General features: G+C 27.1%; 1 protein-coding gene across 1 annotated transcript in view; it reads right to left on the reverse strand.

Annotated features, from left to right (window-relative positions):
- The window catches only part of LOC111618053 (ATP-binding cassette sub-family B member 8, mitochondrial-like), a 68,437-nt gene that overhangs the window by 1,988 nt on the left and 47,003 nt on the right, over window positions 1–19,446 (reverse strand). The window contains exons 13-16 of the mRNA XM_023359477.1: window positions 9,953–10,024; window positions 9,702–9,880; window positions 5,879–5,937; window positions 5,423–5,511 (exon numbers count right to left, since the gene is read on the reverse strand). Of these exons, the coding sequence (XP_023215245.1) occupies window positions 5,423–5,511; window positions 5,879–5,937; window positions 9,702–9,880; window positions 9,953–10,024 (399 nt within the window). The remainder of the gene's footprint in view (window positions 1–5,422; window positions 5,512–5,878; window positions 5,938–9,701; window positions 9,881–9,952; window positions 10,025–19,446) is intronic.

The following is a 19,446-nucleotide window of genomic DNA, read 5'->3' on the forward strand; positions in this document are numbered from 1 at the left end:
TCTTCTTCTTCTGGTTCCATATTCATTTCTGAATGTAGGACTAGTATTATAACAATCTCAATTGTGCTTCACGTGTTAGTTCTTCTGCTTTCTTATTATTCCATTCACATATATTACCTAACCAACTTTTCCTTCTCCTTCCTGGGCTTTTCTTTCCACAGATTTTTCCCTCTAAAATATTTCTCAAAATTTCATATTTACTTCCTCGGATGATGTGGCCAAAATACCCCGTCTTTCTTCTTTTAACTGTATTTAAAACTTCTTTTTCTTTCCCCATTCTTTCCAAAACTTCCTCATTTGTTATTCTATCTGTCCAAGATATTTTTAAAATTCTTCTATATAACCACATTTCGAATGCTTCAAGTTTGTTTAACGTATTTTTATCTAAGGTCCACGTTTCTACTCCATAAAACAAAACTGACATCACATAGCACCTTAACATTCTAATTTTAAGATGTAAATTAAAAACATTGCATTTGAAAAATTTCTGCATTCTGATAAAAGTACCTCTCGCATTTTCTATTCTAGATTTAATTTCTTTAATGCATCTGCCATCTTCCTGTATGATAGTCCCCAAATACTTAATTGATGAAACTGTATCAATTGTCCTGTTTTGTATCTGCAACATTACATTATCTATATTTTTCTTGCATGAAATAAGTAGCTTTGTTTTCTTATAATTCATCTGAAGTCCGAATAATTTACTTATTGAATTAATCTTTTCCATTAGTATTGTCATGATTATGACTATGTTTGTATTAATTAAATATCCTTCAGAATGACAGATTTCTTCTTGAAAATGTCAGATCAATTTATGAATATATTTCTTTCCCTTACACTTTTCAATAACTTTTATAAATTATTTATTTTCATCTTTGTTTATCTAGAACAGTTTCTTCTTTCTGTAAAAATCCTGAATTCCTTTGACATTATGTGGTGATTTTAATTTATCCAATTTATCACAGTGCTTTTTGTTCTCCTCTTACTCTTCCATCAATATTTCTGAACGATTCTTTTAAAAATTTATTCTATTTTTTCTGCTGTAATCAACATGTAAATTTTCCAACAACACAAATGCTTTTTTGGATTTAGTCTTCTCATTTCATTCTCATATAATAACTAATCTTGTTGAAGTTCCATATCAGACCACTATACTTTGCAAATAAAATTTCAAATGTTAGACTAGCATCACATTTCCTATACAAAAATACTGTTTCTGTCCCAAATTGGCCCTCTGTCAAATGGCCTCAACTTACAACTTGTTGTTCATTCAGTTGGTCTTCTGTAATTGATTCCTCCATTAGTATTAATTATAAAACTCAATATGCCTATGAATTATTAAAACATTCTGCTAATAAATTCTAATAAATTATATTTAGGATTTCTCAGAAACTATGTAATAATGTAAGATCATTTTGGCATAAAGGGAAAATTAGTGGTAATCTCTGGACATCCTCTTTATATATATATATAATCATATGACCCAAAAACATTATTAAAATGATTGCAAAACTCACTATATAAATTATTTTTAATAAAATTGTCAACAGTTTTGCTCATGATCCTAAAACCTTCTGGCAAAGGGTTTACACCAAAGTTTTCCAAATCTCACCATACCCTAAGACATAAAATAGCTGATGATAGAGTTTACTTTGTATATAACTAAGTTAAATCCCATTTTCTAAAAATATTACCTGAAGCTTCCTTTCTACCTTTACTTCCATGCTATCAAATCCATATCATTTGTGTTTATCTCTTTCCCAGCTCTTTCTTTTTTCCAGCTATAAGTGAAGCTACAGAATCTTCATCAACAGGCATATTCAGTCCCAATTTAATTTCCTTTATCTTCTTCAAAAAATTCAAATCTGTATCAACAACTATTCTTTCTCACTTATTTCCTCATATTTTAGAACAACATTTCATCCCCACACAATGGAGTTCATCCATAATTTCTGTCCTACACAAAAGATCCAGACTCATTTTGTCTCTATTTCTCTAGCCCTGAAATATTAAAGATTTTCAAAATTTGCATTTAACATTCTACTTGAAAGACTGTTACATCCAGAATTAATATTGCAGAACACTGAAATTTCACATCATGTCACTACAAGTATTCTCCTAGAAATACAATTAGAAATATTGTCAAACTTTGATTCAAAACTTCCTACATTCATCATCTATATTGATATGGCAAAAGCAATTGATTTTCTAAAATTCTACTTGAAAATATCATCTTCCAAATTTGTTATATATAATTTCATTTTATTCCAGATAAATAATTTCTATATAATGCACACATTTAAATTAAAATATCTGATTATCAGTTTTATGACTTTTCTCCTTTACTAGGAATACCTCAAATCTCAATTCTCAGAAATCTTTTTTTATAGTTTACATTAACAAATTACTTTCTCTTCCTGCTTAATTCATTAATGCCAACACTGATGACATCCAAATAAACTCATGCCAATTAACTTTACAATATGACATAAATAAACTAAATTAATCCTTTAAAACATTAAATCTTCTAATAAATATTAAAAAAACTAATGTAATGTTATTCAGTTCAGTCAAATCACTGTTTAAACAATATCAATATCCAAATCAACCAACAGGATGTATAACTCGTTTCCCAAATTCGGAATTTAAGTAATGTATAACTTTTTATTCAAAACTCATCTTTCAATATACACATAACTTAAACAACTCTCCTCTTGCAGAGAAATGATCTTACATAATTTTAAAACTAATATTTAATTGTTAATTGACTATGCTTTATAATTTCAGACATCTGCTTCTCCTTCTGTATTGAAAAATTTAAATACCAAAATTTTGAAAATATACAGGTATACCTCATCTTACGTCGGTAATGGGTTCCAGGAGAGACGACTTAAATCGAAAAATGACTTAAGTCGAATTTACTTGTCACTAGATTAAACTACAAATAACCATTCCCAGTTCTGTATTTTATTTATAAATGCATTTTTAATAATATATAGTTAATAAGAATCTATTTTAAGCTTACAAATAAATAAATTTTAGTTTTGAATATAGTAGAGGAAAAAAAGTAATCTAAATTTATGAATGTATGTACATACTTGTAAATGTACATGTTTACAATTTGGCGATGTTTACAGTACATCGCGGACTCTTTATTTGTGAATGTGGTTTGCTCTAACACATTATAAAAGAAAATGATTTTGTAAGGTTAAATAACAAATACAGTTATTAAAATTATTTTGCTATAGTAGAAAAAACTAATTTGTTAAATTTACCAATATTTACATTCAATTTGTTTATTTACATCATGGATGTAGATGGCTGTGGATCGTCAGCATCAACAGCTGATTCTGATATTTTGATTCTGATTCTGAGTATTTTAATATGATTTTATGTACTTTTATTCTTATTTATTGTACAGTAACATGATTTTATGTGCTTTTAACGCTTTTATAGTGATATTATGCCTTCAATATTTGTGATGAACAGACAAAGTTGAATAAAATGACTTAAACTTGATTTTTATTTTTCCAATTTTTTTTTTTTTTGACAAACAATATATAATCAAGAATGACTTAACTCAAAATGACGTAATCCAAGGTATACCTGTATTTTCTTTTAAATAAATTATTCTATCTGCCTTATGCTGATTCCTCTAATGTAGCTCAAAGTAACTAAGGACACTGATATTTTAAAATATGTTACATACTTCAACCATTGTTCACAATGACTTGCTTTCACAATATATTTAAGAATTCCATTTGCTTATACTAAAAGTATTTCATGTTTCTATGTTCCTTTTTGTCACTTTAATATTACAATCAGATCTTTCTTTTTCTATTTTTATAAATAAGCTGTTAATATAGAAAATATGCTAAAGAGATTTGAGTGTCATTAATACAAATCCAATTGCAAAGCAATATTATATAATGTTTAATTTTAATGTCTTAATTTTATGCTTTTTTTATGTATTTTTATATTTTGCTATGGTTTCATATTACTTTTATTGGAAATTATTTGTACATTATTTGGATGGGGAGTGTAATATTGTCCTCGTTATATCATCTTTGTATTAAATAAGTAAATAAAAATATATACAAAAAGAATGCTTCATCAAATAAAAAATTGTATACTGTATTAATTGCAAAATCGCTTAATATGAATTTTAATTTAAAATGTTTATATTTTTTAAGTTATATTATTACTATTTTTATATATTAAAGTTTAATGCAATTTTATGAAGAAAAGTTTTCTATTAGCTGTACAGAATTTTATGAGAATACTGGGAAAAATGACTGGCAGCAACAATTCATATAATAGTTGTTAGTTCTAGTGTTAAAGGTTAAAGGCATTAAAATGGAATTTTCAAAAGATATGAAAATTATGTTAATACAGTAGAACCTCGATTATCCGGACTAATTGGGGATGAAGGTAGTCCGGATAAGGAAAAATCCGGATAATCGAAATAAATACTTTAATTTGTCTTTTAATGATAATACAACACGTTTTCTTTTCGATGACATGTCGGTAATATTAAAAGTAAATACTGTATTTAAATTGTGATCAAATTTTCAAGAAACAAACGTTCGTATTGAATTTGGACTACTACTGACCAACGCTAACAGACTACCTATTGTTTAAAAGGCCCTCTGGTGGCGCAAGAAGACGGATTTTATAAAATAAAAAGCAGTTGAAACTGCATTTTTATGAATAAAAATTTGACAAACTATTTATCGTTTTATGACGAGTAAAATTTTTTCGTTGCGTTCACAGCTTTTAAGTAATGCGTAAACCTTCGAAACACGAGGCCCTTCGGACCGCGAGGCATAGGCGGTGGCCCACGTCGTCCATGCCTTACGCCACACTTAGTCATAGAAATGATGTAATTTGAATATAAATTATTTATAAATACATATGTCAAGTTATATTTTTATTACTACATAAAATATATTTAAGAGTTTACGACCACTGTGCTGGGTGAGACGTTGTTGAAACAAAAAAAGTTATGCATTCCACCACGTACATAAACAGTGTCATAATTCGCCAAGTGCGAATCAGCAAATTCGTAAAATTTTTGTTTATTTTGAACAATCCGGATAATGGAGGTCTGGATAATGGAGGTTCTACTGTATTAGTTTAGTGATAAATATGAAAAAATTTTATGGTTAGGCTACAGCATAAAATGAGTTAGTTGAGGCAATGTTGCCAGAATACTTTATTGTATTACTACTAACTTGCACTATCATACTATAAAAAATGGAAAATTAAACTATTTTGAAATTGATATCAAATTTAATGAATTTTATAAATGTATTTTATGGGAAAAGTTTGCTTAAGTCTAAATTTATATAAGTCAAAGAAATTTTAAATGTAATTTCCTTTTTTACTGTTTATTTGGAAAGCAAAAAGACATTTAACTTACTTCTGCAATTATTCCATGAGATAATACAGCTATAATATTTGCATTTTGTATAGTACTTAGTCGATGAGCAATTACTAAGACTGTCCTTCCTAAATATAGTACAAAGTTTTTAAATATACAATTTAACAATAAGAGAAACTAAATTATACTATTTTTAAGTTTAAAATTATTTTAATTTAATCTCAAAAACATAAAACTCTTTCAATATTTACAAAAGTTTATAAAACTTTTTCATAATTTTCTTTAAATTTTATTTTAAACTTAAATAGCATTTTCAACTAAAAATAAATTTAAAAATTCTATTGCTCTTCTTTTTAAAAAATTGGCAAAATAATGGAACTCTAATAATAAACTTATTATCTTTTATAAATTTTACAATTTTAAACTATTTACAACAAGCATATTATAAATTTAAAATGTTTCTTAAAATATTTAAATTAAAGAAGAAAATACAACCTTTTATTACACGATCAAGTGTTTCTTGAACTACTTTTTCTGATTCAGCATCCAATGCACTAGAAAAATATTTATATTAGGTTTTGAGTATATTTTTAAGATATATCATAATAAATTTTCACACAATTAATAGTAATACTTTGTAGTAAGATTGTAAACTTTCATATTTTAATTTCTTAATTTCTCTTAGAATTTCTTATATAATTCATTGGAAAGATATCTAATATAATAAAGCTAAATTAGCCTTACTTATTAAATGCTTGAATAGAAGTAGACTTTACAAAAAAACAAAATGATACAACCAAAAAAAAAACACATTGATTATGTTATCAGAAAAATCTGGAATCATGAGAAAGTTAAATATTACAGATATTATGAGATGTCAAAATTAAACCCTCCATGCCTCATATAATGTCCAACAGTTGATTAATTTAAGCACCACTTCCTTTAAAATGAAAAAAATGCTTATTCGGAAAAAGTATTCTTAGCCTATTACAGAAAAATTGCAATTTAGTGCAGTGCAATTATATTTCAATTTACAAAAGCATAAAAAGATTTATTGGAATTGTTTGAAAACTGCAACTGTCATCTATTAAAAATTGCTATGAACAGGCTGGAGGATTTTAAACTTATTAAAAGCATATGGCATCTACACATACAATGAAAGTTTCAAGCATGTTGATTAAAAACTTTTTAGGATTAAGTAAGTTGCATTTACTCTGCACCATTTATATACTTTTATATTTTCACAAAGTAAACAAAGTGCATTTTTAAATAACTAAAGTATTAAATTTGACCATTACAAATAAAAAGTTTGCAAATATTTTAAAGAAAAGCTATTCCTACTGATCTCAAAGCATTATTCATTTCATCAAATTTTCTTAAATTTGAATATTCCTTATGAAATATGCGTGTTATTTGGTGTAATTTCTCATTATACAGTCATTTAATGAGATCCTGACTTCTCTTTTGACAGTTTCCAATTTTCAAGCTAAGTGAATTTATTTACTCAGAAATTGGAAAGATGAACTAGAATGTAGAAAAACATAAGTAATCTTCAAAATTCAATTAAAAATATTATTTATTCTCTTTTTAAATTTAGTAACATTTCAGAGTTACATGTTATATTGTTGAATTATGATCCATATTAATCTTTCCTATCCTTTTAATTTCTAATACAGTGTAATCTGGTTAACTCAAATCAGTTGGGGGTATAAATTCAGAATTCAAGTTAAAAAGTTGTGAGTTAGGGAGATTCAGCTAAAAATCAAGATTTTATGCATTGGTTTATAGTGATTCCCAGTATGCATATGATATTTCTGCAGGTCTTATTACATAGAATTGTCATGTCAATGTAAACCTATCAGTGTTGTCCAAAAATACTTAACTAAATTGATAAATAAGCTACTGAGATAGCTTTTCTGAATGGTTGATCCATTCACTCTGTGTGTTTAGTAAGAATTTTTTTAATTCTGATATTTTGTGCCTAAAATTAATCTGTTTATATTTTTTTATACCAAAAAAACTACAGTACTCTACAATTGTGATATTTTTATATAGAATCAGACTAATTGTATTTTGAAAATTAATTTATCAAAAATCCATTTTCTTTCTGTAACAGCTAGTCAGAGAAATCCATTCACAACAAACAATTATTTATTGTGCCATTGTCACAATGCCAAGCTGCAATTTTTAATCATATTTTTAATTTATTTAATTTAAAATATATGCTCTCCACCTCAAATTAGTATTGCAGTGTCTTGCCCCTATACATCATACTTTTCTGTTAGATAGATGACCAAAACGACTCTATTGCTAACTCCTTTCAGGGGAATATTTTTGAATTGAAATAATGCAACTTCTGGTTTGCATCGGAAGTTCCTAGTTAATTGGGGATTCTCGCCACTAAGGTTTCCATATCTGGTCTTGAATTTCATTTATCTAACACCATCCTTGGGATTAAGGAAAGACAATGGGAATTTATAGGTTTATAATTTCAAATTTCAGGCCAATCAAGTAAAACAAAAAAAAAAAAAAATGTTTGAAAAACAAAAGCAAGTTCAAATGGTAGTTATAGTATCTAGGCCACACACTATCTGGAAGTCACTACTCCCTGCCCACCATCATAAGACACAATGATTACTTTTAGTTGTACATGGTTTCTGTGCTTTATGGAAAGTTTTTGATTAATTTATTTGATAGACAAACATTAACTATTTTATTTAATAGAAAATCAAAATTAAAATTCTGGAGAGTTTATGAAATACTGTATCAAAATCACATTCAAGTTAAACAGTTTGACAAAGCAAACTGGTTAATTCAAGTTTAATATGTAATTTCCTATGCTGGACAATTGGGAAAAGAAAACGATTAAATGTGACTTGAGTTATCCAGTTCCATTGTAAATTATTATTGATCAATTGATAAATTGCAAGAATTGATGTTATTTGATTGATAATTGACACAGTTGTAATTTTGAACAGAATTGTCTAAAAAGAGAAATAATTTTGACTGTGATGTTAGAATTACTTGATGATCTTAGATCACTGACTGATTCAAATACGTGATTGAATCTTTTGCATCTTAAACAAAATTAAGTCATTTCCTTTAACGCAAGAAATGTGATATCTGACAGTTCAAACAGTTTTTTTGATAGTTTTTTCCTTTCTGATTTCTATGAATCAAGGCAACAAATGGCACATTTATTATCTATCTTCTCATGACTTTTATCCATATCCATATATTTTGTATTAACTGGATAAATTAAATAAAAAAAACACACCTTTAAAAAATCCAGCAATGAAATTTACTAAATAATAATGTTTTCGATCAGTTTAACTGATCATCTTCAGTTATGATAAAATAGAGCATCAAAATAGAATGTAAATACATTATTAAACAGAACGTGCTCAGCAAATAATTAGCTTATCACAACACACCTCGTTGCCAAGATAGTTTTATTGAAAACTAATGTTTTTGGCCTACTCTATAGGTCATCCTCAGGCTTAACAAGAAACTCCTATTGAACATATTTTCAAATAGGAATTTGAACATATGTATTTCATTTAATGAAACACCAATGTTCTTATTCTCTCGTTAAGCCTGAGGATAACCTATAGAGTAAGCTGAAAATGTTAGTTTTCAATAAAACTATCTTGGCAACAAGGTGTGTTGAGATAAGCTAATTATTTGCTGAGCACGTTCTGTTTAATGGGTATTTAAGTTCTATTTTGACGTTCTGTTTTATCATAACTGAAGATGATCAGTTAAACTGATTGAAAACGTTATTATTTAGTAAATTTCATTGCTGGATTTTTTAAAGATGTGTTTTTTTTTTTATTTTATCCATATGATATGTATAACTAAAATCAGTTATTGCCATTAACCATAAACAATGAGTTGAACCTGTTATTCTGACAAGTATCCTTCATAAATTGTTCTAATATATTGTAATTACTAATCCTTGTGATTGTAATGATGTATTGGAGAGATTTACTAGATTAAAATTACAGTATTCAAACTTAATTTTCAATAAAGCATCTATTGATTTTATATTCTTACTCATGAAAAAATCCCAATATTTACTATATTTCTATTATTATCTTAGTTACATTCCAAAACATTTTCTATTTAATTTCATTTTTCACTCATCTTCCAAAATATTATCTATTAATATGTTCATTAACAGTAAGTGCAATGTGAAATTATTATATAAATTTGATAAATATTTAAGAAAACATATAAATATAATCTAAAATTCATTTTGTCATTATTTTAAAATCATTTTTATTTGAAAAATAAAATGAATTTCATACAAATATACCTTGTGGCTTCATCCAAGATTAATATTTTAGGATCTTTTATCAATGCTCGAGCTATAGCAATTCTTTGTTTTTGGCCTCCCGAAACAGTTACGCCTCTCTCACCAAGAACTGTATGATAACCATGAGGAAAACTGCATATAAAATCATCAGCATTAGCCAATTTAGCAGCATTCACTACCTGAAGAAAAAGAATGATAATTTAATATATTTATTAAAAAAAAATGTATTATAAATGGTCACTCAGTTTTACCTCTTCATCTGTAGCATTAGGATGACCATAGCGAATATTTTCCATAATTGATGTTGCAAAAAGTACAGGTTCCTAAAATTAAAAAATCAATTTATACCTCCACTTATAAATTAAAAAATTAAAATAAAATAATCCAAAACAAATATTCATTTAGTCATAATACAATATTTTCAGACTATTTTATGATTTAAACAAATACAATTCATTATAAGAAGTTTTCTTTAATTTGTTTATTTCTATTAATTAAATTAGCCTTCTTATATTCACAAAGATCTACAAACAAGATTTTTTAATGTTTGTTAATCATCATAAAACTTAGTTGATTCTTTTTTTAATTTTCTGATTAACACAATATAATATGTACAAGAATTGAACTGAAAATGATCACCAACATTGTGTTACAAAATGCAATAAAAGGCCATTGGCAATAAATTAATGCACAATATATACTGTATCTACTAATGATAATTGTTTTCTTACTATACAATATGAAATGACACAGTTTACATCAAGCGTGTCATAACAATGTGGAATGAGAAAAGCACAGGCAATATTTTATCATTTTAAGAGTGTACGTGGTACTTTCTGATCTTTCAGTTCTACCAATTTTCTTCAGGGAATTTATGCTAGTATAGATTTTATGTAACTGAGAGATACTTTTGCATAACAGTCTTGTTTATTCAGAATATCTGCAAGTGCTTGTTTAAAAATTACACATTTTTTTTATAATGTGTAACTAGCTGCATGTGCCTGGTGTTGCTAGGGCTTTTAAAGGGGTGGGGATTGGTGAGGTTGAGTTGGGAGAGAAAATAAAAAAGTTGTCTTAATAAGTAAAATGTACATTTATTGATCTCAGTATTTACAATAATGAAACTGCAAAACACAAAAAAAATTGCTTAGACTAAAGTTAACAGAGGATGGGACCCCATGTTTGTACCACAGAGTTAACATTGTATGTTTGTCACTCTGTCACACCTGAACCATTGCACATTTCTCAAATCTTTCTCAAATTCAGCAGCATTGTCATCTACAAGATAAGCATTTTAATTCGATACATGAACCATATTTTTAGTCCAAATCATTTATTAAAACTAAATCTAACAAACTGAAACCCTCTTTCAATTATATATGGATAATGTCTAAAAATTACATACAAACATAGTATTTATTGTAGTTGGTGCAGGGTATGGTAGCAAGGTAAAGGAAGGAACTGCTTGATTGGAATAGAGTTTAATGTAATACGAGGGCTGTTCGAAAAGTTCGCGGCCTTGCCTATATGCGGCGCTGCCATCAATTTAATTTTTGGCGGGAATAATTCAGTCATCCTTGCTAAAGATACGATACCAATTTCCGCTTGATTTGTCATAAAGTTTTGCCACGACAGCTTAGCAGATAGTCAATGTGCACATGCTTTGTCAAAAATGGAGAAGATGGAGACTCGTGCGGTCATAAAATACCTGACGAAAAAAGGGTTGACCGNCTCGCATTTTCTATTCTAGATTTAATTTCTTTAATGCATCTGCCATCTTCCTGTATGATAGTCCCCAAATACTTAATTGATGAAACTGTATCAATTGTCCTGTTTTGTATCTGCAACATTACATTATCTATATTTTTCTTGCATGAAATAAGTAGCTTTGTTTTCTTATAATTCATCTGAAGTCCGAATAATTTACTTATTGAATTAATCTTTTCCATTAGTATTGTCATGATTATGACTATGTTTGTATTAATTAAATATCCTTCAGAATGACAGATTTCTTCTTGAAAATGTCAGATCAATTTATGAATATATTTCTTTCCCTTACACTTTTCAATAACTTTTATAAATTATTTATTTTCATCTTTGTTTATCTAGAACAGTTTCTTCTTTCTGTAAAAATCCTGAATTCCTTTGACATTATGTGGTGATTTTAATTTATCCAATTTATCACAGTGCTTTTTGTTCTCCTCTTACTCTTCCATCAATATTTCTGAACGATTCTTTTAAAAATTTATTCTATTTTTTCTGCTGTAATCAACATGTAAATTTTCCAACAACACAAATGCTTTTTTGGATTTAGTCTTCTCATTTCATTCTCATATAATAACTAATCTTGTTGAAGTTCCATATCAGACCACTATACTTTGCAAATAAAATTTCAAATGTTAGACTAGCATCACATTTCCTATACAAAAATACTGTTTCTGTCCCAAATTGGCCCTCTGTCAAATGGCCTCAACTTACAACTTGTTGTTCATTCAGTTGGTCTTCTGTAATTGATTCCTCCATTAGTATTAATTATAAAACTCAATATGCCTATGAATTATTAAAACATTCTGCTAATAAATTCTAATAAATTATATTTAGGATTTCTCAGAAACTATGTAATAATGTAAGATCATTTTGGCATAAAGGGAAAATTAGTGGTAATCTCTGGACATCCTCTTTATATATATATATAATCATATGACCCAAAAACATTATTAAAATGATTGCAAAACTCACTATATAAATTATTTTTAATAAAATTGTCAACAGTTTTGCTCATGATCCTAAAACCTTCTGGCAAAGGGTTTACACCAAAGTTTTCCAAATCTCACCATACCCTAAGACATAAAATAGCTGATGATAGAGTTTACTTTGTATATAACTAAGTTAAATCCCATTTTCTAAAAATATTACCTGAAGCTTCCTTTCTACCTTTACTTCCATGCTATCAAATCCATATCATTTGTGTTTATCTCTTTCCCAGCTCTTTCTTTTTTCCAGCTATAAGTGAAGCTACAGAATCTTCATCAACAGGCATATTCAGTCCCAATTTAATTTCCTTTATCTTCTTCAAAAAATTCAAATCTGTATCAACAACTATTCTTTCTCACTTATTTCCTCATATTTTAGAACAACATTTCATCCCCACACAATGGAGTTCATCCATAATTTCTGTCCTACACAAAAGATCCAGACTCATTTTGTCTCTATTTCTCTAGCCCTGAAATATTAAAGATTTTCAAAATTTGCATTTAACATTCTACTTGAAAGACTGTTACATCCAGAATTAATATTGCAGAACACTGAAATTTCACATCATGTCACTACAAGTATTCTCCTAGAAATACAATTAGAAATATTGTCAAACTTTGATTCAAAACTTCCTACATTCATCATCTATATTGATATGGCAAAAGCAATTGATTTTCTAAAATTCTACTTGAAAATATCATCTTCCAAATTTGTTATATATAATTTCATTTTATTCCAGATAAATAATTTCTATATAATGCACACATTTAAATTAAAATATCTGATTATCAGTTTTATGACTTTTCTCCTTTACTAGGAATACCTCAAATCTCAATTCTCAGAAATCTTTTTTTATAGTTTACATTAACAAATTACTTTCTCTTCCTGCTTAATTCATTAATGCCAACACTGATGACATCCAAATAAACTCATGCCAATTAACTTTACAATATGACATAAATAAACTAAATTAATCCTTTAAAACATTAAATCTTCTAATAAATATTAAAAAAACTAATGTAATGTTATTCAGTTCAGTCAAATCACTGTTTAAACAATATCAATATCCAAATCAACCAACAGGATGTATAACTCGTTTCCCAAATTCGGAATTTAAGTAATGTATAACTTTTTATTCAAAACTCATCTTTCAATATACACATAACTTAAACAACTCTCCTCTTGCAGAGAAATGATCTTACATAATTTTAAAACTAATATTTAATTGTTAATTGACTATGCTTTATAATTTCAGACATCTGCTTCTCCTTCTGTATTGAAAAATTTAAATACCAAAATTTTGAAAATATACAGGTATACCTCATCTTACGTCGGTAATGGGTTCCAGGAGAGACGACTTAAATCGAAAAATGACTTAAGTCGAATTTACTTGTCACTAGATTAAACTACAAATAACCATTCCCAGTTCTGTATTTTATTTATAAATGCATTTTTAATAATATATAGTTAATAAGAATCTATTTTAAGCTTACAAATAAATAAATTTTAGTTTTGAATATAGTAGAGGAAAAAAAGTAATCTAAATTTATGAATGTATGTACATACTTGTAAATGTACATGTTTACAATTTGGCGATGTTTACAGTACATCGCGGACTCTTTATTTGTGAATGTGGTTTGCTCTAACACATTATAAAAGAAAATGATTTTGTAAGGTTAAATAACAAATACAGTTATTAAAATTATTTTGCTATAGTAGAAAAAACTAATTTGTTAAATTTACCAATATTTACATTCAATTTGTTTATTTACATCATGGATGTAGATGGCTGTGGATCGTCAGCATCAACAGCTGATTCTGATATTTTGATTCTGATTCTGAGTATTTTAATATGATTTTATGTACTTTTATTCTTATTTATTGTACAGTAACATGATTTTATGTGCTTTTAACGCTTTTATAGTGATATTATGCCTTCAATATTTGTGATGAACAGACAAAGTTGAATAAAATGACTTAAACTTGATTTTTATTTTTCCAATTTTTTTTTTTTTTGACAAACAATATATAATCGAGAATGACTTAACTCAAAATGACGTAATCCAAGGTATACCTGTATTTTCTTTTAAATAAATTATTCTATCTGCCTTATGCTGATTCCTCTAATGTAGCTCAAAGTAACTAAGGACACTGATATTTTAAAATATGTTACATACTTCAACCATTGTTCACAATGACTTGCTTTCACAATATATTTAAGAATTCCATTTGCTTATACTAAAAGTATTTCATGTTTCTATGTTCCTTTTTGTCACTTTAATATTACAATCAGATCTTTCTTTTTCTATTTTTATAAATAAGCTGTTAATATAGAAAATATGCTAAAGAGATTTGAGTGTCATTAATACAAATCCAATTGCAAAGCAATATTATATAATGTTTAATTTTAATGTCTTAATTTTATGCTTTTTTTATGTATTTTTATATTTTGCTATGGTTTCATATTACTTTTATTGGAAATTATTTGTACATTATTTGGATGGGGAGTGTAATATTGTCCTCGTTATATCATCTTTGTATTAAATAAGTAAATAAAAATATATACAAAAAGAATGCTTCATCAAATAAAAAATTGTATACTGTATTAATTGCAAAATCGCTTAATATGAATTTTAATTTAAAATGTTTATATTTTTTAAGTTATATTATTACTATTTTTATATATTAAAGTTTAATGCAATTTTATGAAGAAAAGTTTTCTATTAGCTGTACAGAATTTTATGAGAATACTGGGAAAAATGACTGGCAGCAACAATTCATATAATAGTTGTTAGTTCTAGTGTTAAAGGTTAAAGGCATTAAAATGGAATTTTCAAAAGATATGAAAATTATGTTAATACAGTAGAACCTCGATTATCCGGACTAATTGGGGATGAAGGTAGTCCGGATAAGGAAAAATCCGGATAATCGAAATAAATACTTTAATTTGTCTTTTAATGATAATACAACACGTTTTCTTTTCGATGACATGTCGGTAATATTAAAAGTAAATACTGTATTTAAATTGTGATCAAATTTTCAAGAAACAAACGTTCGTATTGAATTTGGACTACTACTGACCAACGCTAACAGACTACCTATTGTTTAAAAGGCCCTCTGGTGGCGCAAGAAGACGGATTTTATAAAATAAAAAGCAGTTGAAACTGCATTTTTATGAATAAAAATTTGACAAACTATTTATCGTTTTATGACGAGTAAAATTTTTTCGTTGCGTTCACAGCTTTTAAGTAATGCGTAAACCTTCGAAACACGAGGCCCTTCGGACCGCGAGGCATAGGCGGTGGCCCACGTCGTCCATGCCTTACGCCACACTTAGTCATAGAAATGATGTAATTTGAATATAAATTATTTATAAATACATATGTCAAGTTATATTTTTATTACTACATAAAATATATTTAAGAGTTTACGACCACTGTGCTGGGTGAGACGTTGTTGAAACAAAAAAAGTTATGCATTCCATCACGTACATAAACAGTGTCATAATTCGCCAAGTGCGAATCAGCAAATTCGTAAAATTTTTGTTTATTTTGAACAATCCGGATAATGGAGGTCTGGATAATGGAGGTTCTACTGTATTAGTTTAGTGATAAATATGAAAAAATTTTATGGTTAGGCTACAGCATAAAATGAGTTAGTTGAGGCAATGTTGCCAGAATACTTTATTGTATTACTACTAACTTGCACTATCATACTATAAAAAATGGAAAATTAAACTATTTTGAAATTGATATCAAATTTAATGAATTTTATAAATGTATTTTATGGGAAAAGTTTGCTTAAGTCTAAATTTATATAAGTCAAAGAAATTTTAAATGTAATTTCCTTTTTTACTGTTTATTTGGAAAGCAAAAAGACATTTAACTTACTTCTGCAATTATTCCATGAGATAATACAGCTATAATATTTGCATTTTGTATAGTACTTAGTCGATGAGCAATTACTAAGACTGTCCTTCCTAAATATAGTACAAAGTTTTTAAATATACAATTTAACAATAAGAGAAACTAAATTATACTATTTTTAAGTTTAAAATTATTTTAATTTAATCTCAAAAACATAAAACTCTTTCAATATTTACAAAAGTTTATAAAACTTTTTCATAATTTTCTTTAAATTTTATTTTAAACTTAAATAGCATTTTCAACTAAAAATAAATTTAAAAATTCTATTGCTCTTCTTTTTAAAAAATTGGCAAAATAATGGAACTCTAATAATAAACTTATTATCTTTTATAAATTTTACAATTTTAAACTATTTACAACAAGCATATTATAAATTTAAAATGTTTCTTAAAATATTTAAATTAAAGAAGAAAATACAACCTTTTATTACACGATCAAGTGTTTCTTGAACTACTTTTTCTGATTCAGCATCCAATGCACTAGAAAAATATTTATATTAGGTTTTGAGTATATTTTTAAGATATATCATAATAAATTTTCACACAATTAATAGTAATACTTTGTAGTAAGATTGTAAACTTTCATATTTTAATTTCTTAATTTCTCTTAGAATTTCTTATATAATTCATTGGAAAGATATCTAATATAATAAAGCTAAATTAGCCTTACTTATTAAATGCTTGAATAGAAGTAGACTTTACAAAAAAACAAAATGATACAACCAAAAAAAAAACACATTGATTATGTTATCAGAAAAATCTGGAATCATGAGAAAGTTAAATATTACAGATATTATGAGATGTCAAAATTAAACCCTCCATGCCTCATATAATGTCCAACAGTTGATTAATTTAAGCACCACTTCCTTTAAAATGAAAAAAATGCTTATTCGGAAAAAGTATTCTTAGCCTATTACAGAAAAATTGCAATTTAGTGCAGTACAATTATATTTCAATTTACAAAAGCATAAAAAGATTTATTGGATTGTTTGAAAACTGCAACTGTCATCTATTAAAAATTGCTATGAACAGGCTGGAAAATTTTAAACTTATTAAAAGCATATGGCATCTACACATACAATGAAAGTTTCAAGCATGTTGATTAAAAACTTTTTAGGATTAAGTAAGTTGCATTTACTCTGCACCATTTATATACTTTTATATTTTCACAAAGTAAACAAAGTGCATTTTTAAATAACTAAAGTATTAAATTTGACCATTACAAATAAAAAGTTTGCAAATATTTTAAAGAAAAGCTATTCCTACTGATCTCAAAGCATTATTCATTTCATCAAATTTTCTTAAATTTGAATATTCCTTATGAAATATGCGTGTTATTTGGTGTAATTTCTCATTATACAGTCATTTAATGAGATCCTGACTTCTCTTTTGACAGTTTCCAATTTTCAAGCTAAGTGAATTTATTTACTCAGAAATTGGAAAGATGAACTAGAATGTAGAAAAACATAAGTAATCTTCAAAATTCAATTAAAAATATTATTTATTCTCTTTTTAAATTTAGTAACATTTCAGAGTTACATGTTATATTGTTGAATTATGATCCATATTAATCTTTCCTATCCTTTTAATTTCTAATACAGTGTAATCTGGTTAACTCAAATCAGTTGGGGGTATAAATTCAGAATTCAAGTTAAAAAGTTGTGAGTTAGGGAGATTCAGCTAAAAATCAAGATTTTATGCATTGGTTTATAGTGATTCCCAGTATGCATATGATATTTCTGCAGGTCTTATTACATAGAATTGTCATGTCAATGTAAACCTATCAGTGTTGTCCAAAAATACTTAACTAAATTGATAAATAAGCTACTGAGATAGCTTTTCTGAATGGTTGATCCATTCACTCTGTGTGTTTAGTAAGAATTTTTTTAATTCTGATATTTTGTGCCTAAAATTAATCTGTTTATATTTTTTTATACCAAAAAAACTACAGTACTCTACAATTGTGATATTTTTATATAGAATCAGACTAATTGTATTTTGAAAATTAATTTATCAAAAATCCATTTTCTTTCTGTAACAGCTAGTCAGAGAAATCCATTCACAACAAACAATTATTTATTGTGCCATTGTCACAATGCCAAGCTGCAATTTTTAATCATATTTTTAATTTATTTAATTTAAAATATATGCTCTCCACCTCAAATTAGTATTGCAGTGTCTTGCCCCTATACATCATACTTTTCTGTTAGATAGATGACCAAAACGACTCTATTGCTAACTCCTTTCAGGGGAATATTTTTGAATTGAAATAATGCAACTTCTGGTTTGCATCGGAAGTTCCTAGTTAATTGGGGATTCTCGCCACTAAGGTTTCCATATCTGGTCTTGAATTTCATTTATCTAACACCATCCTTGGGATTAAGGAAAGACAATGGGAATTTATAGGTTTATAATTTCAAATTTCAGGCCAATCAAGTAAAACAAAAAAAAAAAAATGTTTGAAAAACAAAAGCAAGTTCAAATGGTAGTTATAGTATCTAGGCCACACACTATCTGGAAGTCACTACTCCCTGCCCACCATCATAAGACACAATGATTACTTTTAGTTGTACATGGTTTCTGTGCTTTATGGAAAGTTTTTGATTAATTTATTTGATAGACAAACATTAACTATTTTAACAATGTAAATTCGTCTCTGTAATCCAAAACACACGCTTTGGTAGACTATTCTCACAGCAATTTCTGGTTAGCAAATTTAACTTTTATTACTCATTGAACTACAAATATATTTCGGGTTGGTATAATATACTCCAACCCCTCTTCAGTGCTAGTTCAAATAAACAAAAAATGTCAAAACATGACTATGTTATATTACATTAAATGAAACAAACCAAAAAAAACTAAAAACACTTACATTTTTTCATTAAGTACACAACAAAAATTGTTTCTTATTTTGCTTTTTCACAAATTAGGAGGTAGGAGGGTAGACCGTTTACAAACATCAATTTATGTTTTAACTTAAATACTATGCATACCATATTAATATGTAAAATACAAAATAAAGATTGCTATAGTTTAACTCGAAGGAAAAATTGATACTAAGGA

This window comes from Centruroides sculpturatus, unplaced genomic scaffold (assembly GCF_000671375.1).
Source record: "Centruroides sculpturatus isolate CEXI.00-Female unplaced genomic scaffold, Cexi_2.0 scaffold47, whole genome shotgun sequence".
Taxonomy (NCBI): Eukaryota; Metazoa; Arthropoda; class Arachnida; order Scorpiones; family Buthidae; genus Centruroides; species Centruroides sculpturatus.